This window comes from Artibeus jamaicensis, unplaced genomic scaffold (assembly GCF_021234435.1).
Source record: "Artibeus jamaicensis isolate MK-2021 breed Jamaican fruit bat unplaced genomic scaffold, CSHL_Jam_final contig_1132, whole genome shotgun sequence".
Classification (NCBI taxonomy): Eukaryota; Metazoa; Chordata; class Mammalia; order Chiroptera; family Phyllostomidae; genus Artibeus; species Artibeus jamaicensis.
The window spans coordinates 9428975-9450762 of NW_026521221.1; the positions used below are offsets into that span (position 1 = coordinate 9428975).

At 43.8% G+C, this 21788-nt stretch overlaps 2 protein-coding genes across 7 annotated transcripts in view; one reads left to right on the top strand and one right to left on the bottom strand.

Annotated features, from left to right (window-relative positions):
* TUBGCP4 (tubulin gamma complex associated protein 4) overlaps window positions 1-5672 on the top strand; it is a 40903-nt gene extending 35231 nt beyond the window's left edge. For 2 of the 4 annotated variants that reach the window (XM_037154936.2, XM_037154937.2), the window contains 3 exons: window positions 865-981; window positions 1598-1737; window positions 2407-4095. In XM_037154936.2, coding sequence (XP_037010831.2) covers window positions 865-981; window positions 1598-1737; window positions 2407-2419 — 270 coding nt within the window. In that variant the 3' untranslated portion in view covers window positions 2420-4095. Of the gene's footprint in view, window positions 1-864; window positions 982-1597; window positions 1738-2406; window positions 4096-4847; window positions 4937-5586 lie in introns of those variants that run through there. The other 2 variants (XR_008391794.1, XR_008391795.1) reach the window with 2 other exon arrangements.
* Window positions 4196-21788, bottom strand: part of TP53BP1 (tumor protein p53 binding protein 1) — an 85946-nt gene continuing 68353 nt past the window's right edge. For 2 of the 3 annotated variants that reach the window (XM_037154930.2, XM_037154932.2), the window contains 10 exons: window positions 19612-19883; window positions 18815-18964; window positions 18088-18518; window positions 12631-12822; window positions 12051-12266; window positions 10234-10449; window positions 6525-6619; window positions 5607-5806; window positions 4933-5078; window positions 4196-4539 (listed from right to left, as the gene is read on the bottom strand). In XM_037154930.2, coding sequence (XP_037010825.2) covers window positions 4352-4539; window positions 4933-5078; window positions 5607-5806; window positions 6525-6619; window positions 10234-10449; window positions 12051-12266; window positions 12631-12822; window positions 18088-18518; window positions 18815-18964; window positions 19612-19883 — 2106 coding nt within the window. In that variant the 3' untranslated portion in view covers window positions 4196-4351. The remainder of the gene's footprint in view (window positions 4540-4932; window positions 5079-5606; window positions 5807-6524; window positions 6620-10233; window positions 10450-12050; window positions 12267-12630; window positions 12823-18087; window positions 18519-18814; window positions 18965-19611; window positions 19884-21788) is intronic. The other variant, XM_037154931.2, reaches the window with a different exon arrangement.

Here is a 21788-nt window from a genome sequence, read left to right on the forward strand (position 1 = left end):
AGGATACAAAATGAGAAGATTAAAATGGCCCCCTGTAGTGTCTACTGTAACAGTTACACTTCATCTCTGATGTGCACCGTCATTCCGCAGTTGTGCACTGCGCAAGTGCTACAAAATTCTCTTTTGTTCTGGTATTTGGGCTGTTGTTTGCTGCACTGAGGAGGAGTAAGTTATATAAATGCCACTCCAAAGGGTTCAGTGAATTGAAAACAACCTAGAACCACTGTGGCAGAGCTGTCTGTTTGCCATGAGTGCATCCTTAGGTAAAAGAATCTCAGAGCAGGTGGTCACCACTAAATATTTATTAGAGTGCTTACTGTATGCAAGGCACTGGGGATACAAAGAGGTATAAGTCATGGCTCTGCCCTTAAGGAGCTCACAATCTAGTTGGAGAAACAGGACATACATACACATACAGATCAGTAACAACACAGGTGCGCCAAACAAATGCCAGGTGAATAGTTTAGGTTAATATAGAGGAGAAAGAATTAGATCACTAAAGGCTATGGTGGCACGAGGGAAGGGGACCTGGTATTAAGAGGAGAGTATCCCAGGCACAGGGAACAACACTGAAAGCAAAGCTCAACGCAGGAGCACACACAGTGGGTCCAAGAAATGGTGATCAGTGTAATGCGGCTAGAGTGGAGATTTTGTGCAGGGGTGACTAAGCGTACAACGGCATCTTTGTCAGGAAGGGAAGGGCTTGTTTTACACGTTGCATTTGGAAGGGTTGGCAAGACTTGCACATGGCATTGTCTCTTCTGAGGTCAGATGCGGGAGCATGAGAATAAGTTAGCTCTTATTTTCCCAAATCTTTAATTTCACAGATCTTTTTCCTAATGCCAGCTCTTATTTCCTGGGTAGGTGTTTCACTGCCTGAATGAAATCCTGGATCTCTGTCACAGCTTTTGCTCTTTGGTCAGTCAGAACCTGGGCCCACTGGATGAGCGTGGGGCTGCCCAGCTGAGCATCCTGGTGAAGGTGAGTCTGCCTGGCCAGTGCAAGTGTGCAGCCCTGCCCAAAGGGTACAGGTGGTTTTCCCAGTGGGGAACTGTATCTTTCCCTCTGAGGTAATAAAACATTTTCTCAGTATTTACACACAGAAACAACAAGATACAAATTTAAAATATTGGTATCAGTTGATTTTGAAGCAGATAATTATGTGACGCCTCAGCGTTCAAATATAGTTCAGCCCTGAATAGCTTATTCAGCCCACCAAATACAAATTGGCTTTGCTCTCACTTTCGCATATCCAGCCTCCTTACTTCCTTAAACTAACCCCATATCACTGAGATTACAAGTATCTCCTGTAACAAAAATGCACAGGCTCTCCCCAAACCCAGTACCTGACAATACATTAATTTGACAGTTGCTAAATTCCTACTGAGAATGAGAGTACTGCACGTAGGAAGCCTTGCATTCTATGGACTCGGTACTAAGAAGTCCTTTTAGGAGCCAACAGAAATGGGAAAGTGGGAAGACCAGGTGGTGCTGTAGAATTTTGAGCGAGGCTTTTCCAAGGAACACCCCCTTCCTACATCTCCACGTGGATAGTTGGTGAGTGAAGAGGAATGACAGCTTGAGTCCTTCTCTGCAGGGTTTTAGCCGCCAGTCTTCTCTCCTATTCAAGATTCTCTCCAGTGTTCGGAATCATCAAATCAACTCAGATTTGGCTCAGCTACTGTTACGACTAGATTATAACAAATATTACACCCAGGCTGGCGGAACTCTGGGCAGGTAGGAACCACCCTTGGGGAACTCACTGGACTGTGTGTGTGGCTTTTATAAAAATGAGTTGTAGAATTTCAAAGCTAGAAGCAAATTTTAGTCATTGTCTAGTCCATATACCTATTTTATAAACAAGGAAACTAAGGCTCAGAGAGATAAAGGGCCACGTTTGATCATCTTTAATAATTTTAATTGATTATTTTCCAGTAAAAGTCATCATCATAGTAAAATACAAAACTCCTGAGGCTGAGATGGGTTTTAAGTTCTCCCCTAGGTTGTTTTTGCTGTGCGGGGAGGCAGTGTGGCTTCAGTTCCCAGTTTGGACCTTAACTAGTTGTGGAGCTTTAGACACCCTGCCCTGCCTGCAGGTCCACAGCTTCTGTGTCTGAGAGGGGATGGCCCCTTCTAACTCTGAACTTTTTAAATCTAATACTGAGATTCAGTAGTTGGCTTCTCTCAGACATCTGTCCTATTTTAAAAAGCATGTCATTGTTTTCCTTTCTGTCTCTGAAATGTCCTCAAGCAAATTTTTCCTAAGCAATTTTAGCAGAAGAGTCAAAGAAACACTGAGTTTTAAGGTGACATTGTCTAGATCACAGGTATCACTGACTCATATTTTCTATGAAGAAACCCTTAGAAAAGCATGTTTGAGAAAGTTCTTTTTTCCTTTTTTTCTAGTTTTGGGATGTGAACATTTCTGGTTCACAAACTGAAATAACAAGTCTGTCCGACTGCATTCCCATCTTTAACAGAAGACTCAAAACCAACATCCCATTCTCTAGCCACTCACCACATGTCTGCAAACTACTGAGGCAGGTCTGCTTTCGTCCTAGAAGCAATTACTGAACATTCGTGGACACAAACCCTTCCACTGGTTCCCACATGGAAGGGTCTGCTCCACCTAAGGGGAGATCGGAACTTGCCCACAAAGGACATGTGGCATCACTTCTGCCTGTGCTGCCTATGCAAGACCCATCAGACTGAGAACATTTGTCAGATAAGTTCATGTATTGAGCTCCTACTATGTGCCTGGTTACTGTTCAAGCTGCAACAGACAGAGCAGTAAGTACTATACAGCAGAGAGTTAAATATTTTGTGGCTTGTTTGAATAAGAAATTATGTTTATAAATAGGTCAATTGCTGGATGTTACCACTGAGCAAGAAGTGCACCAGGTAAGATAGGCTTCCCCTCACCCCGTAGACCCTCTTTCCTCCTTTTGAAAATTGAAATTGACAATGTCCCATCCTTAAGGATCTTCAAAACTGTGAATCTGAAGAATTTTACCAGTAACTTCCAATTATTTCAGACTGGTAAAAGGGCAATTCTAGCTATTGACAATGTGTTTAAAAATACTTTTTTAACAAAGAAAAAAGCTCCTTTAAAAAATTGAGGTCAAATTATGAGATTTAAAGTATTGAAAAATTGCGGGTCTAATTTTCCCACTTTAGGAGAACCACATGTTCTCTAAACTATAGCCCAACCATCACTGGGAACCACTAATGCTCATGTCAGTGTAAATGAAAATAAATGTTCACTGAACAATCTCCTTTAAACCAAAAAAGAATGCAGCATTATGGCTTCAGTTTGTAGCCGCTCAGTCTGGTCCTCATTGCTTCATCTTCCACCACATACTCTATACCCTGTTCTCTGCAATTATCAGCTAAACATGACCCCTTCCACTGCTGCCCCTGAAGCAGGGGTTAGCAAACCATTGCCTGCCACCTGTGTTTAAAAAGGCTCACTGAACACAGCCACTCTTGTTCATTTACCTGTTGTCTGAGGTTACTTTCATGCCATCATGGTAAAGATGAGTAGTTCTGACACAGTAAGTGACCCACAAAGCCTAAAATACTTAATATTTGGCAGAAAAATATTTCTGATCCCTGTTTTAGAGAATGAGAGGATAGCAACAGGGCTGATGCTAGGCATAGGGAAGGAACAACTATCTGCATCTGTGACAACAGTAATAAAATTTTGTGTCTGTGACTAGAGCTATTAACATTTCCAAGTGTTACCACTATTTCTCATGTTTATCCTTGCAGATCATCCCATCAAGTTTATAGTCACTACCCATTCACAGCAATCAGTCCTTTTGCCTTTTAGCTCTGAGAGCACAGTACCCACAGGTCAGTTTAGTGAGTTCAAGTCTGTGAAGGGACATTTACTTTTTAATGTTGCCAGGAAACAGCTGTGCTGAATTTCACTCAGTTTTTGGCACAACTATTAATCTGAACCCATTGTAAAATCAGATTTTTAGAAGTATTTTAGAGATCCCAGGATAACTTTTTGAGAATGACGCCACAGAAAACTTTAAAAGTCATTCCTTGTTATTTTCCTAGGCTAGCTGTCCTCCTAGAGTGAACAAGGCTATTGAAAACCATAGAGAAGGTACTATGTTTGTCTTACTACTTGTGCTAAGATTAAGCTCAAAGAAGTGGATGAAGAAATCCCAGTTACTACAACCAAAGAGATTCAACATTTATTTTATCATAAAAGTCCAGCAGATAAAACTATATACAAGATCCATGCAAAGAATTCAATTACACACAAGACACATTTAAAACCTTGTTAAAACACAGTCTCCACAACAACAGGGAATAAAACCGGTAAGACCAAGTATCCTTAGTGAGAAATATAATCATGTTTATATTTTGGATGCTGCTTGAATCCAATTCTTTCCCCAACAATGAGGCACTGGATCACCCACTCTTGTGATACCACAGGCAGCTGCAATGCTTCAGCACACTTCAGCACCGAGGCTGGGCATGAGGGGTCCGTCACCACCACATCAAATATCCCTAAAGCAATATCTGCAGGAAGCAGGGGAAGGTAAACAAGGAAAGGAGACTCAATTTAGCCCTCCATTAAAAAGCCAGATGTGCCAATATATCCCACTCTGCCCAAACTAAAACCCTTTGTGTGAAACACTGCAGCCCCTGATCACAATCAAATGTGAAGTTATTATCACTAAATGCTGACCTTATGAAGTATATAACAAATACACCACTGGACACCAACAGAAGCATAAATAGCCCATTGCTTCACTCATGTTGGCTCACCTCTTGAAGGTGGTACTTTTCTTCTCTTAGGTTAACCTTGTCTGTGTTTTTATCATCAGGACTGAGACTTAAACCACAAGGCCTGACAGCTGTGGGTCTAAGGACATTCTTAGAGCAATAACAACACACCCACTCTCCAGGTACCTTTGTTATGGGCACTTGAATGGTGCTGTTTCACAGAGGCTGCCCCCCCGGTCATGAGGATCTCAGACCAGAGCTCCAGGAAGTTCTGCTGTTGGTCTGATACCAAGAGTACCTTCAGATTCTGGAAAGGGTTTTCACGGGGTTGCCTATGAAGGAGTCAGAAACACAGCAGCTTGGAATTAGAAGGGACCTTAGCATGATAGATACTATCCAATAATAGCTCTTCTATAAAGGGGCTAATGTACATATGGACACTTTAAAAACCCCTGCATATAGGCACCACCCCCATTTCCTCTTTCTGTAAATAATGTGTATTCTCTGGGATCATGGCCTTCGCCCCTTCTGATTTCCATGTTTGTCCTGGGGCTAAAAATAAGCCAAATCATGTTTCTGAGTCTACATTTTTTTAAATGCCTTGCTTAAAATTTAGTCCCCTAACTTTACAGGTTGAGAATATTGAACCTACATGAAAATGCTCATACATTTTCAAAATGTCCCTAACCAGTATACCCTAGTGAAAAAACTAGGTGAACTGCTAATAAGCTCAAACCTATTCAAATTCTATAATTTACTATGTGATCACTCCTGGTTCTAGAAAGTTACTCTAGATACTTCCCCTACAGAGGCTTGCTGTCTTCCTTTCTGTCATTCTAGATGGGCTCTTAAATGCTCACCAATCCAGAATTCTTTGCTCCTCAAGGCTGTAACCAGCTGGCAGCAGATAATTGCGGTAATTCTGTAGCTGGTTGGCATGGCAACTGTCATGGACCCAGACGTGAGACACACAAGGAATCCCACTGGCAAGGCACAGGAAGTACTTCCGGGTTCGGCAATGCTGATCCGCAATTAGGAGACACTGGTAAGCTGTATTACACTGGAGGAAAAGGAGCAGAACTGATGGGTCTGGTGATGTCTATGGAAAGTCCCTGAACAGCCCACATCATTGACAAGTTTTGAACACTTCTAAATACAGCTGACCCTTGAACAACATGGGTTTGAACAGAACTGGTCTCTTTACAGATTTTTTCAATCCACCCACACAGTTCAAACCCATGTTCAAGGTCAGCTCCACTGCTAGGAAACCAGTATGGGAAGGGCCGACTGGTTATATGTAAGTTTTGACTGCCCCCGCTAACCTCCATGTTGTTCAAGGGTCAACTGTACTACCCAAAAATGTGATTGAGCCTGTGCTGCTGCCCAAGGTCTCTTTTCTCACTGAAAGGCCCAATGGCTTCCCTGCATCTCTCCTTCCCTCACCTGCAGCTTTCTGGGGGCCTAAATCTTCAAGGGACAATTGAATTCCATGAATCCAGCATTTCAAGAAAAGAATTAGAAACACTATAACAGGGACTTCTATTAAACACAAATTTTAATCTGCTTTGTCCCAGCAAAAGAACCAAAGTCATTAAACTAACCCAGGTTCTAACTTCTCTTCCTTGTACACAGTAAAAATTCTATTTCATCCGACAACCTTTTGGCAGTTTCTAAGTTCCTGAAATCTCTAGCTATTTGTCCTCTCTGGCCTCTTCTCAGTATACCAAAGGGGACTCTTCATCACTGCCCTTCTGGGAGGCTACACAGAAACTCCTCACCTGAGCTTCATTGAAGTCTTCAAGAATATAGCCAGCTCCTGCTCGAAGCTGGGATTCTGTGTACTGCTTGTTGAAAGGAGGAATTTCTAAAAATTCTAAGTTAAAAAAAAAGAAAACATAACCAACATAAGTTACTGTTGGTTGGTTGCTTATTTGCTACTTCATGCCTGCTTCTTATGGCCCCTTTTCCACTCCCCAGCTACCTCCAGAGCACAATATCTCAAAGACAGCTCAAGGGCTTCCCCATGGCTCAGAAAGAATCCGTCTCGAGACCTATAAAGTGCTGCCAAAAGAAGAGACGACAACAACAGGCAGGGCAGGGAAGACAAGAAATGGAGGTAGGCCCTACACCTAAAAACATCAGACATTTCTGCACTCAGACTGAGTCACTGAACTCTTCATAGGGGGTGGACACAACCACTGCCCCTAGTGATTTATTCCAGGTTTTCCAGCTTGAGTAACCCGTACCATCAAGTTCTTCCTCAGGTCCACCCTGAATCTGTCCTGCAAACTAAGCCCATTTCCTCTAATTCTGCCTTCTGTGGAGATGACAGCTATTTAGTACTTCCTATAATAGGGCATTCAAATTCTCCCTTTATCAGTTTTACCCCTGTACACTAAAACTTTCATAAACCCAAACACTCAAAGTAGGGTTTTTCAAATTTAATGGATTAAGTGAAAATTTGCCAGAAAGTCCTGTTTCAATCTTTTTATTGAAAACTATCTACCTTTGATGATACTGAAGTACCTCAGGACACTGAGTATCAATGAGTGCTCTACAGTCTTCATCAAGGATGAAGTAGAAGTTACAAGATGAAGTGGAAGCTGTAATGACCCTAGGGAATTAGAAATTGCTTCTTTTGACCAAATATCTAATTTGAGCTTGTTCTCTTGTCATCTGCTCCTCTCATATATAAATAACATTTTAAAAAGAAAGAAAAAAGCGAGACATTAGAGATTTTAGTTAATTGGTGGTTCTGTAAAATTAAGTGCTAATTTAATTTTAGCCCCCTTTGGTGTCCTCTCTGCTGCCTGCTGGAGCTGCCCAGGCAGTGCTGATGCCCCCAACTCAGGCCTCTATGCCCCTAGATAGGTCTGACTGGCCAGCCTATTTATCTTGATTGCTCTTTTCCTGATTCAGCATTCTCCACATTTTTTTCTCAAAATGAAAGCAACTGGAAACAACATAGCAGGACTATTTCGGTTTTGTCACTGCATCTTTTTGACCCATCTCAGTATATCATGTCACAACTGTCAGTGCCAGCAATCCACTGCTGAGTCACTGCCTAAGTCCTTTATTTTTCTCAAGACTTCTATTTTACGTCTGCTTCATCCAGGACTGTTTCTAGTTCTGACCTACTTAGATTTTAATCGCCACTTACATTTCCTTGCATTTATATAATAAAATACTACCTAGGTCTAGGCAGTCCATTTCTCTAATTTTTCTCAATTAGTTTGGATTTAACATAAATTACTTTCGACTTATGAGTGACCCTGCCCAACCAGAAGCTAAGATGAATGTTTTAATCCCATCATTTAAAGCAAGGATAAAGGTACTAAATAAATCTAAATCAAAGATTAAAGGTACTTCAGTACAATTACTAAATCCAAAGTCACTCCCTGTGGCTGACTACCTAACAAGACTAGGCGCAATATTCTGAACTCATTAATAAAAATATCTAAAGTTAAATTCAAATATTTTACTGATCCCCAGCCATTGAAGGAATTCCCATTTATCTGCAAAACATACCACATAGTTTCTTGAAAACTAATTCTGTAGAGGACTGTTTTAGTACAAATGTCTTCAGGCTTCTTGAGATTAAGGAACCCCTAAACATTCTCATGCCAAAAATATCAAGGATTTTGGTGCTGTTGGGGTAATGTCCAAGGGTGAAAGAGCAACATAAAGCAGTTATCTTCACCATAACCACACTTTCCACAAGAAACCTGGAGATCCCTCAAAACTATCCAAATGTCTCCTCACTTAGACAAGGCCCACCTCCTCTCACTTACACTTACAGTATGAGATTAAACACATTTACTGTATTAGCAAGGGAGAATGGAAGGAAGTTTTGTTTTTCTGTTTTTTTAAGGATTTTATTCATTTATTTTTAGAGGGGAAGGAGAGAGGGAGAGAAATATCAATGTATGGTTGCCTCTCATGTGTCCCCTGATGGGAACTGGTCTGCAACCCAGGCATGTGCCCTAACTGGGAATCAAACCACGATCATCTGGTTCACAGGCCTGCACTCAATCCACTGAGCTACACCAGCCAGGGCTGGAAGGAAGTTTTGAGTCAAGTTTTTAGGATCTCACACAGGCTCACAAATTTTTAAGGAATTAGACAGTCTGCAGTTCAGACCAGAGCTAGTTTTCTTGACCATGATATACCAACCAACAAATAAAACATCCACAAAGCTGCCCTGTGAAGTCCTGGTCTAGGGAAGGGTTAGGAGTGTGTTGGAGAACAAAGACTAGAGTCCAGTGATACTGTGAAAGCAAAACACAGCAAGACCACGAACACTGTTTTGATGCCATGACACACCTCTTCCCAGAATCCTCAAGGGACTCCCATTACTTATGATCAGAGTAAAACTACATTCTTAGCTAGGAAATTCTTCACGCACCTTATGTCCCAATGCACCTACCTGAATTCTGATAAACCAGGCTTGGTGTAGCCTTAACCTTGAAACTCCCACACATGCCACACCTGCTCCCACACCCCAGGGCCTCTGCACTTACGGCTCTGTTTAAGCACCTTCCTGAGAGCATAACCCTTAACTGCCACTCCCTGACCATCCTTCCCACGAACCTGTTCGGATCCCCACATTGCTGCAGTTGCTAAGAGATGCTTTTGGTTAATTAGAAAAGAGTCAATCACATACCTGAAATGCCAACCATCACAAATCTGCAGTGGTACTATTTATGATAACCACGTTCCCTAATTCAATGCCCTCTTGCAAGACTCAACATTAGCTAGAATTCGAACTTGTAGAAAGTATCATTCCACTTGGACCTTTAGCATTTACAGACACATTTGGGACACTGCTATCACTTATATTAAGTGTATACACTTGTATCTGTCCATTTTCTCTCCTAGATCACACTTTAGACAGCTGAAATAATTTTACCTCTCCTCATTGCAGCCTTCACTAAGTAACAGATAACATAGAAATACAATGTACAGAGTTATAGTTTAAGGTTAAAGAATAGTACAAGAGTCAAAAAGGCTTAGGGATGTAGAGCCCTGGAGCACCCCATGTCCCCAGGCTCACACACAGACCTCAAGAGAATGAACTTCACCCCATGTGGGTTTTCTCTGGCAACTGCCTCTAGAATACAGATGGGAATTCAGAAACTTAACTGATTTGGATGACTGTAGTAGGGTATAATCAGCGGTGGGTTCTAGTCCCAATCTACCATTACTGTGGACAAACAGCAATTATTTAACCTCTTCAAGCTTATGTTCTCATCCATAAAACAGATGATAAGATCTATCGCCCATCTACCTAACAGGATCATCTTGATAAACCACTTACTAAGAGGAATTTTGTAAAACAGACCATAAATTTTCCCTTACCAAGAAAGACCCAGTTGCCAACTGTCCTGCTTCCTCTACAGATGGCTGGGGGCCCCCAGGCTCATAAAGTGAATGGAAAGGAAGAAAGTGCACATATGTCAAACCCCCCTGGGCTCCCTAGGGCCTTACCCTCATCCTCCTCACTGCTTCCTGAAGGACCATCTGGCAGTTTGGAACGGCTGGCCAACTTATCACTTGTTGTGGCCATGGTAAGGAGAAAGGCATAGCCTAGAAACAAGGTCTTGTTGAGAGGCAAAGGGCCTCTCTGCTCATCAGGGGTGGAGGGCTCACCCATGTTGTCTCCACTCTCACAGGGGCTCACAAACTCTCCTGCCCCCACCGCACCTGGAAGGACAGAGGCAGTTAGAAGACGGATGCAGACCACGGCCTGGGCACGGCAGGACGGGGAGGCAAGGTCCTGATGAACTTTCCCCCAAAGACCATTCCTATGACCAGCAACCTAGGATAAAACAAACAGTGCCAAGAAATTTCATATATTTACATTTTTCACCGTGAGGACAATGTATACTTGTTTTCATAAATGAAAATCAACTAGTATTGCTCTCGTACAGCCAAACCAAATACTTCGGAGGTCATCTGAGGAAAGAGGCATTTCTAATGCAAAGATTAGGTAATTGTGAAAATACTCTGATGTCTTCAGTCCATTTCCCTGCCCGGTGCTCTGATTTTCCTCCAGCATATGTGTTATTTTGAAGCAGGCTTAAAAAAAAACAACGAAAAACCCACAACGCTGTTTTGTTCCCAACAGATGAACCCTGACATCACCAGAATGGTGTATAGAATAATTGGTAGTAAAAGTATTTTTGCATGTTATGGAGCCACATCAAAACAGCCTGCTTCAACCGTCCTGGTCTCCACCACCAGCAGGGTAGGGAAGTGAACCAGCCGGCCCATGACTCCCAGAACACCCATGTAAAGAGTGCAACCAATAAGACCTTGAGAAGAAAAAAATACCTGACTTGGAGAAGCTGAATCGTAGGCTCATTAGGAGGCTAACAGGACAGGTCATGCCTCCCTAAAATAAAACCAGCTGTAAGAGAAGTGTGATGTAGTATGCATAAGCCTGGACTTCAAAGTCAGACTGCCTGCATTTGAATTCTAGATACCTCAGAAAATTTAGCCAACTTTTCTGTGCCTCAGATTCTTTAACTGGAAGTGAATTCTAGCACCTACAGCTCATAGGGATTATATGAGGTAATACGTATGAAGCACAGAGTTCCGTGACTCACATATCCTAAAACACAGCAGAGGTGTTGAACAGATACAGAGATAACACAACTCAAACACAGGAAGCAAAAGGAGCTCTGGTGTCAGGACAATGTAACCACCAATAACTTCCCCAGTTTGCTAGACTAAGAGAGCTCCCTTGGGGCAGGTTCTGGGGACTTTACCCCTGCATCTCCCCAACCCACAGTGGCTGGGTCTAGCCACAGTAGAGTCCAGTATACAACAGAAGGACTGAACTCCTCTGTTAATATGAAGCATAAGGGACTCTACTGTGTCTCTTAGGCAAAGCACTAAGAGATAGTAGGGAAAGGGGAGCTGCAGGTCCTGAGTACCAGAGGAGAGCAGAGCTTCCAGAGGTAGAAGACGATGCCAGGCAAAGGAAGAGATCTAAGACAAATTTCACCTGTTTTGAATCTGCTTAAAATTCAACACTTCTTTCTTTCCTAGAACCTACACAGAAGTCAATGAATGTTTCCCATCAAAGCTGGCCTATCTCCCCACACTGTATTATGCTGGGAAGTGGGGAAAGGGGATGCAGAAAGCTGTCTGAGTACCTACCACCTGTGGGCTTGTGAGGGCCTGCAACTTTGTAGCCAGGACACAGCAGCCACTGCCTCATGCCAGGCTCTATCTCTCTAGCAGCTGACCTTGCATCTGCCCATGGTCTGAGAGAGAATGAGGCAAAAGGAAGCACTTACCAGGTTTCACAGTGGCAGACTTCCGGCCTCTCTTGGCAGGGGATCGTTCCTCTTCAGAAGTGGTAAGTTTTCTTTTGCCTGAGAGAACTCCCGTGGAGGCACGAGGGCTTTCTGTAACCCTCCGGGCCGGGGTTGTACCGCTGCTGCTGGACACAGTGGGTGTGGCCGGGGAGCCAATGTTACTGCGCCGTTTCCGTTTCCCTTCCACCAAATTGTCTGTGACAGTATAAGTCAGAGGTTGGTCAACTCCTATGACACAAGGCCCTGAACTCCAAAACGCTGGGCAGAGCCTGATTTAGACATCACCGTGACCTTTCATCAGCCCCCACAGGGGCAGGAAGCCTCTTTGAAGGCCACCATGGTTTTCTATTTCAATCTATGAATTGTATTTGTTCCCCTACAGAACTGCGGAGGCCAGAACAATCTAAGGACTTGGGCAGTGGCTCCAGAAAATGACACCTTACCACCATCTCGTAAAGAGATGGTGGACAGAGGACTAGTAAGATTTAGGGAAGCATCCCTCCCACCACAGGGAGGGTAAGGGGCCCACAGGCAGTTGTTCAGGAAGCAAAGATCTTACCTAAGCTGATATCTGCTGCCTTGGTGAGGGGCGTTACTGCCTCGTACGGGCCAAGGCCATACTGCTCTCTTAGTCTGTTGCCTTGCTCCAAGGACAGGATGACAGACATTCGCTTATACCACTTCCTTTGGCCTTCCTTTTCGATGCTGTAGTATAGCTCTCCAGACTCCTTCCTATGCCCTTTCACCACTCCTGGGTGGAGAAAACATAAAAGCAGCTTGCTGTTGTTTCAGTGCCCAGCATCCGCTCACAAAGGCCCTCCAGAACAGGCTAGGTCAGAGAATTAGTGGATCCAACAATGGGCTGAAGTTACGATTTAACAAAATCCCAGCTGTTGATCCCAAACACCACCACCACTTAGGATATACATAGCTACCACCCTGAGGAGAGGTGGTTCCTTTACAGATTGTAGGTGGTTCAAATCGTTCTTGAGGTAAAATGGCATGTGGTCTCTTAATGATCCCATTTATTTTTTAAATTTTTATTTATTGATTTAAGAGAGAGAAAGAGAAACACCAATTTGTTCTTCCACTTACTGATGCATCCTTTGTTTTTCGTATATGCCCTGACTGGGGATCAAACCCACGACCCTGGCATATCGGGATGATGCTCTAACCAACTGAACCACCCAGTCAGGACTTAATGATCCCATTATAAGTACTAATTCTTGGCTTCTCTGGAGGCCGAGTGATAATTCTTGAGTTAAGCTGTAGGTGAAAGATGACATCATTCTAAGAGAGAATGCATTTGTCTATGTGTTTATTTCTGTGTAGCAAAATAAATGTCGAAATAGAGCAAAGAAAGGGAAAAAAGAAGCCTGCCTCTCCTGCCTAATCTTCCCCCCTATTATCTACTTTCCTGCTCTTGCTCTGATTCAGAACTTAAAGATAGGCCTTTAGGTTAGAAAAAACAGAATGTGGGTGTAAAGGACGCTGGACTAGAATTACAAGACCTGTACACAGGCCTAATTCTACTGCCAGCAAGCTGCAGCAAGACCTGTTTCTAATCCTGTGAAAAAGATGACACTTCTTGCCCTCTATCAATCAATAAACAATTTATACACACACACACACACATAAACACAACACATATATACAACCAGGGCATTAATATAAACACTTTTTCATTCCCATAAACAAGGATCTACTTGTTCTCTCCCATTAGTCTAGGCTTGAATGAAGGGCTTAAAGAAAGCCAGAACTTAAGCCACCAAGGGGAAAAACAATACAGGGGAGAAAGCAGGCTGCAGTTCTCTCCTTATGTACACCACAGAATCATTCTCTCTTCTGCTTGTTTACCTCCTGGCCTAAATCTCCCATCACCAAAATAAATCACAAAGACCCTCAAAAGCAAAAAGAAGCCCAAGTCCAACAGTGCATGTCACACTCATGAAGACCCGACAGAACCAGAAGCCATCCAGTGCTGACATTGGTGGACACCCTCAATAAACGGGGACACAGAATCCCACCCTTGATGTCACCAACTCACTCTGGATACAGAACTGTCTCTTTGTCTTAAGAGGAACAAATGTGGACCTCCAAGGGTGGCTTTACCCCTGAAAGAGCAACAAATGCATTTGATACGAACTATGTCAGTCACAGGTCATAAAAGACCTCGACCCATATCCTACTAAATAATGTCACATAGAGCTAAGTTTTAACCAGAACTAGAAGGTGAAATGGCCCATTTAACACTAAAACAAAGGGGCAAACATCAACTACTTGGGAGGCCAAGTCACAGGAGTCTGGAGAGACTACAACAGGGGGGTATTTTTGCCCACTATATCCCAATCCATGTTCAAAAAAATCCCCAGGACTTCTGGCCAAGATGGAGGTGGAGGCAGACACGCTGCCTCTTGTACAAGCAAAATTAAGGACAACAAAAATACAGAAACAACAAAAAAAACCCAGCCAGAACTGACAGAAAACTGAACTGTACGGAAGTCCAACAACCATTCATCCAGCCTGGTAAGAGGGGCAGAGTCTGAAGCTGGTGGAGAGGGGTCAAGGCAGGAAAAGCAGTGGCTGGCAGACCCTGGGCACGGGGAAAACAAGGAGTGGGACAGACCACGCAACCCAGGAGCACTGGGAAATAAAGCCTAAAAGCACCAATTGAAAACACTTGTGGGGGTTCAGGTGCTGGGAGAGACTCCCAGCCTCACAGGAGAGTTTGTTGGAGAGACCCACAGGGTCCTCGAACATACACAAACCCACCCACCTAGGAACCAGCACCAGAAGGGCCGTTAAACTGGCTTGTGTGAAGCAGCAGAAGGGACTGAAATCCGAGAGAGAGAAAGCGAAGTAAGTGCCACTGTTCCCTCTGACCCCGCCCCACATACAGCATCACAACCCAGCAACCGTAGGTTGCCCACCCTGGTGAACACCTAAGGCTCCGCCCCTCACTACATAACAGGCCCGACCAGACCACCCCACCACCACCCACCCAAAACTGGCTCAAATGGAAGAACAAATCAAAGCCCCAGAGCCAATATTTCTAAGTGACCAAGAGATAGCCAACCTATCAGATGCACAGTTCAAAACACTGGTGATCAGGATGCTCACAGAACTGGTTGATTTTGGCCGCAAATTAGATGAAAAAATGAAGGCTACACTAAGTGAAATGAAGGAAAATACACAGGCAACCAATAGTGATGGGAAGGAAACTGGGACTCAAATCAATGAAGTGGACCAGTAGGAAGAAAGAAACATCCAATCAGAAAAGAATGAAAAAACAAGAATTCCAAAACATGAGGAGAAGCTTAGAAACCTCCAGGACATCTTTAAACTTTCCAACACCTGAATTATTGGGGTACCAGAAGGAGAAGAGAAAGAGCAACAAGTGGAAAACTTATCTAAACAAATAATAAAAGAGAACATCCCCAATCTGGCAAAGGAAATAGACTTCCAGGAAATCCAGGAAGCTCAGAGAGTCCCAAAGAAGTTGGACCCAAGGAGGAACACACCAAGGCAAATCATTATTACATTAGCCAAGATTAAAATGAAGGAGAGAATCCTAGAAGCAGCAAGAGATAAGGAGACAGTCACCTACAAAGGAGTTCCCATCAGACTGTCAGCTGATTTCTCAAAAGAGACCTTACAGGCAAGAAGGGGCTGGAAAGAAGTATTCCAAGTCATGAAAGACAAGGACCACCATCGAAGATTGCTCTATCCAGCAAAACTTTCATTTAGAATGGAAGGGCAGATAAAGTGCTTCTCAGAGAAGGTCAAGTTAAAGGAGTTCATCATCACCAAGTTCTTATTATACGAAATGTTAAAGGAACTTATCTAAGAAAAAGAAAATAAAAAACATGAACAATAAAAAGACAGCAAACTCACAGTTATTAACAACCACACCTAAAACAAAAGCAAACTAAGCAAACAACTAGAATAGGAACAGAATCACAAAAATGGGGATCACATGGAGGGTTATCAACAGGGGAGTGGGAGGAGGAGAGAGGGGGGAAAGGTACACAGAATAAGTAGCACAGATGGTAGGTAGAAAATAGACAGGGGGGAGGGCAAGAGTAGTGTGGGAAATGTAGAAGTTGAAGAACTTATGACACATGGACAGGAATTAAAGGGGGGGAATGTGGGTGGGAGCGGATATGCAGGGTGGAGGGGAATGAAGGGGAGGAAGTGGGACAACTGTAATAGCATAATCAATAAAATATATATTTTTTAAATCCCCAGAAAGGATCATTTAAAATGACAAACTCAATACAAATATGTAGTGCACAAAAACAAGGCAATACATTCGAAGAACTGCACATGAAATAGTCATCACAGTCAGAAATCCCTCACCATCACCAGTACAGGAAACTGGCCACTTCAGGGGAGAAAAAAAAACAGGTACCGTTTTTTCAAACCAGAAAGTAAATGGGGAGTGTGCAGGCATACAAACACAGCACAAACAACTTCTTACTCAGCAAAAATATCTCAATATAACTGCCACACTCACCTACTATGTTCCCATCAAGGCAGGCAGTAAGTTTAAAAGTCAGTGGTGACAAAATAGAGAATGGAAAGGGGAAAACACTAACTGTACAGGGGAGAAACCTGGCAAACACAGCCTTAACCTCGTGACGAAGGTTCACATCACCAGTGATGTCCTGTGGATGTCACATACCCTCCTTCCTCATGTGATGTGATGAGAAGAACACTTCCCCTCTGCAGCATTCTTTTCAAAAACCCATACTACAATCTAATCAGGAGAAAACATAAGACAAACCCAAACTGAAGGACATTCTACAAAATACCTGAACAGCACTTCCCAAAACTGTCAGTCATGAGAAACCAGAAAAGATTCAAAAAGTGTCACCAATGAGAGGCAATCAAAGAACGCTGGGGGATTAAATGCAAGGTGGTGATCCTGGATTGGGTTCCCAACCAGAAAAGGGGTGTGAAGAAGCTGGTGAAATCCAACTAAAGTCCAGAATTTAGTTAATAGTAATAAGCCAAGGTTGGTTTTTAATCCTCATCCGAAGATATTTTTTTCATTGCTTTTAGAGAGGGAGGGAGAGAGAGAAACATCGATGAGAAAGAGAAGCACAGACTGGTTGCCCCCAACATGTTCCCAAAAGGGGGACCATACACACCCAGACCAGGGATTAGTCCCAAAACCTAGACACAAGGGGGCACCAAAAAAAAAAAAAAACAACTAGAATAGGTCAGGAAAAGCAGGGGGATGTTTCCACTGCTCAGAGCAGTTTTTGAACTCATCAATTTTGATACTTTTTAGTGCTTCTGCTGTTTTTTGTTTCACATCTTCCACACTGGCAAAAACGTTTCCCTTTGAGGACTTTTTCATCCAGGGAAACAAAAGAAAGTCACTCTGGAGGACATCGGATGAACAGGGAGGGTGGGGCATGGGGGTCATGCTGCTTTTGGTCAAAAACTGCTGAATACTCAACACCGGGTAGGCAGGTGTATTCGTAAATCACCCATCATGAAATGGGCAAACATGCTGAGTCCTCAAAAAAATTCACTGAAGCCGAACACAGCCTCTCACACCAGCTGGTGCACTGATACAGACAGGTTCCCACAACACTCACCTAGCAGGGGAAACCGTTTTTTGGGGGGTTCCCCTACCTCATAATGTGCTCTGACCAGCAATTGAACCCACAACCTCTTAGTTATGAAAAAACTCTCCAACTGAGCTACACTGACCAGCACTGGTTTCTTAGTGCTGACAAATACTAATGTAAGATGTTAACAATAGAGAAAGCTGAAAGATGGGTGAGAAATATATGGAAATACTCTTTGCTATCAGTGCCCTGTATTCTGCAAATTTTCTCTAAGTACAGAATTATTCCAAAATAACACACTGATAAAAAATAAACAAGCAAGAAAGAACAACAAAAAAGCCCATGGTAAGACTAACCAGTGTGGTAGGAATAGGATTTCTGACACAGGACTGCCCAGAGCACAGTGAATCTCTGCAGACCGCTTTTTCCATTACCTGCACTGAAATACTCATCCTCCGAGAGAGCGGTCACTTCTGTGTCCAGAGGGATGGGGTCGCACAGTAGAATATCTTTGCCCAACACATCACACTCATACCCGTCATCGAAGAGTAATTTATACTTCCCAGCTCCAACGTCTTGTGTGATTTTCCCAGAGTAAAAATAGCCATTGGACGACCACTTGGCAACAACACGGAGCCCCACGAAACTGTTCCCTGGAGAGGAAGCATCTAAGCCATCAGAAGAACCAGCAGCTGCCTGGAAAGGGATCTCTGGGGAGTTGCTTCGACATAAAGCACCAGCACCCATGTCTGCTCGTCTGGTGGAGTCTGGCATTCTCGGCGTGATACGGGTGAAGGACTTATCATCTGGTGACATGCTGGGTGAAATGTCCTCTATGCCCACAGAGCCAGGCACAGCTGTTTCTCTAAAGAGAGTAAGAGACAGGAGAAAACAGTGACAATGAGAAGAGACAATCACCCAGCAATTTTCCCACTCCTTTGTCCATGGGTCTCTTCAGCCCATTTTTTGATGACCCCGTCACAGGCGTAAGCAGCCTGGTCTCTCGGTGGCCTCACACTGATCCCTGCCCACTCCCCAGTCGGTATGGGCCCCTCTTCTCCCTCCTGACACCCCACATACTCTCTAATCCCCTCTCTTCTTTCTATGCCCTTTTTTCCTAAACAAGTCATAGACTAAGTATATCTCACACTACCCGGGTACCTGTTTCCAGTGGTCCGAGAAGGCGGGCGGCCCCTTCGCCCGCGCCCACGAGGCGTGACTGGAGCCTTCCCTCCCTGTCTGATGCCAAGGCCTGCATCACCATCCTCCTCACACACTGGCGCCCCTGTCTGACTGACCCCTTTTCTAGGACTAGAGAATGAAGACAGGTTAGTCTGATAGCACCTGCTACTGAATCCTTTCCCCAAAGTCTCCCCTTGGCCCTCAGACTACATGTCAGGCCAACATGTGCTGGGGCTCCAGGGCAGCAGGGAGCTGGTCCACACACCCACCACCAAAATGTCAGCTGGGGAGTGGGAATGCAGGGTACCAAGGACATCCTCCTCTACGCAAGTCTATTCCCTCCTGACAAAGTTTCCTACTGCTGCCCTCAAAGACAGCACACATTCTCTTCTACTTCAGGCTCTGGGCATCTGCAGAGGATAACAAAAAGCTAGGGGATGTGTCACGTTGGGGTCACTTCCCCAAACTTTCTGTATTTCCAACCAAAACACTTGTAAGCTGCAAAAAAAGGGGGTGGTAGGAGCATGTGCCAGCACCGTCAAAGTCCCCTCACCTGTTTTCCACATTTTCTAAGAAAATCTAACTTCCACAGGTGGCACCCTACCTCCTAGGCAAATCCCAAACAGAACAGGAATAAAAGGGGAGGAAAAGAACTTAATTTCTCCTAGACGGAGGATGGGGGGTGGTTCCCATTGCTCCCCTTTTCCTGTGATATTTAAAATGTCAGCAACCCTGCCCTTGCTGTGGCTCTCTCTCTCTGGAGACCCTGTCTGCACCTCGGTTTTCCTGTGCCTCCTCGGGAGCTTGGCAAGGCAAAATCTGCGGGTTCTGTCCCGCTGGTTTTCCCTTTGATTGGTCCGGCTCCTCTCCCTGAGCTGCCACTGCTGTGAATAGCTGAGAGGCTCGTCCCACTTGATGTTCGGTGTAAGCTGGACGCCTTGGAGGAAAAGGAGCTGATGTCTCCCAGGTCACCTGAGGAGCCCCCAGTCTTTGAAGGAGAAATTTCAGATTCACACTCCCGACACTCAACAACTGGCTCTTCGGTCTCCTGCAAGAAAGAAAGAAATACAAAAGCTAAAAGAAACCACAATAACATAATGTTAATATGACTGTTGGAAAATCTAGAGATGGTATCCTCTGCTTGCCCAATGTGCAATGTTATTAATAACATGGGTGCCTTTGCTCACCAAGCCTTGTATACAGAATGCCCTTTCCCCTTATCTCCCAATATCTAAAACCTTCAAGTGTCCATCTCAAATCTAAGCACATCACTCCCTTTCCCCCAAATTCTATTTTTTTTTTAGATTTTATTTATCTTTAGAGGGGAAGGGGAGAGGGGGCAAAATATCAATGTATGGTTGCCTCTCATTTGTCCCCTGCTGGGAACTGGCTTGCAACCCAGGCATGTGCCCTGACTGGGAATCGAACCATGATCCTTTGGTTCACAGGCCCATGCTCAATCCACTGAGCTATACCAGCAAGGGCCCCCCAAATTCTTTAATGGCCCTCCAACAAACAGGAGACAAAAATCTAAACTCTTTTCTATGGCACACAAAGCCCTTATGCTCTAGGCCCTTACCAACCACAACTGCATCCTTTCTCATTGTTCCCCACTCTACCATTCTTAACATACTGAGTTTCTAAATATTCATTAAGCACACCATGCTACCTATATATTTACTCAACTTTTCATTCTGCCAGCCATGTCCTTCTCCCCCACCTCTCAATGTTATCTGCCACACTCTTGGGCGCTGTATCTTCTGTGAGGCCTTTTAGCCACTTTCAGGCAGGCCAATAGGCTCCATCTCTTCTTCCTAACACATCTTTCCACACCTCCATTACAGCAACCAACAAGTTGTGTGCAGAGTGTAAGATCCTAAAGAACAGAGACATTGTCTTTTTTTTTTTTAAGATTTTATTTATTTATTTTCAGAGAGAAGGGAAGTGAGGGAGAGAGGAAGAGAAACATAGATTGGTTACCTCTCTCATGCCCCCAACTGGGGACCTGGCCTGCAACCCAGGCATGTGCCCTAACCAGGAAATGAACCAGTGACCTTTCAGTTTGCAGGCTGGAGGTCAATCCACTGAGCCACACCAGCCAGAGCAGGACACTATCTTTTTACCTTCACACTCCCAGTGCCTACCAACATGCTAAGATCATAGTAAAAAGAATCTGCTGGTAAATGAATGAATAAAATCTTTAAAAGATCCTAAACAAAGGTAGCAAGAGACGAGGCCGGGAAAGTTCCCAGAGTCCTCTGACCTCACCCTTTCTACCTTCACACCACTACCCATCTTTGTGTGCACACCAACTACAGCAGACTGTTCCCACCTGTGTTCTGTATACTTTCTGCTTCTGCACTTTTGCTCTTTGGAAGCCTTCTTCTATATGGAATACCCTTTCCCCTTATCTCCCAATATCTAAAACCTTCCATGTCCAACTCAAATACTTTCTGGCCCACTCCAGAAAGGTTTTATCTAAATTTCCCTTCAGATGAGTTTCTTTCTCCTCTAAACTACTATATACCCTTCCCTTTTGGCAGACATTACTCCCACTCTTAAAAGGCAGTATAGTGCAGTGGTTAGGAATGTGGGCTCCAGAACTAGACTGTCAGGGTTGAATTTTACTTCCTTTATTTATAGCTATGTAACCTTAAGCCAGTTATTTTAACTTGCTGTGCCTCAGCGTCTTCCTCTGCAAAGTGGGAGTAACAGTACCTACATCAAAGCTTAACTGTGAGGTTTAAATAAATTAAATCATTTAAAGTCCTTAGAATAGTGCCTGGCATATAATTAGTGCTCAATAAATGTTAGTTGCTATCATTCTTTTATTTAATTATGGCAGTACTTCCCAAACTATACTCCACAGGGGTATAGTAAACATTACTTTAAAAAATATGCCTGGCTGGTGTATATATAGTTCAGTGGATTGAGCACGGGTCTGCGAACCAGA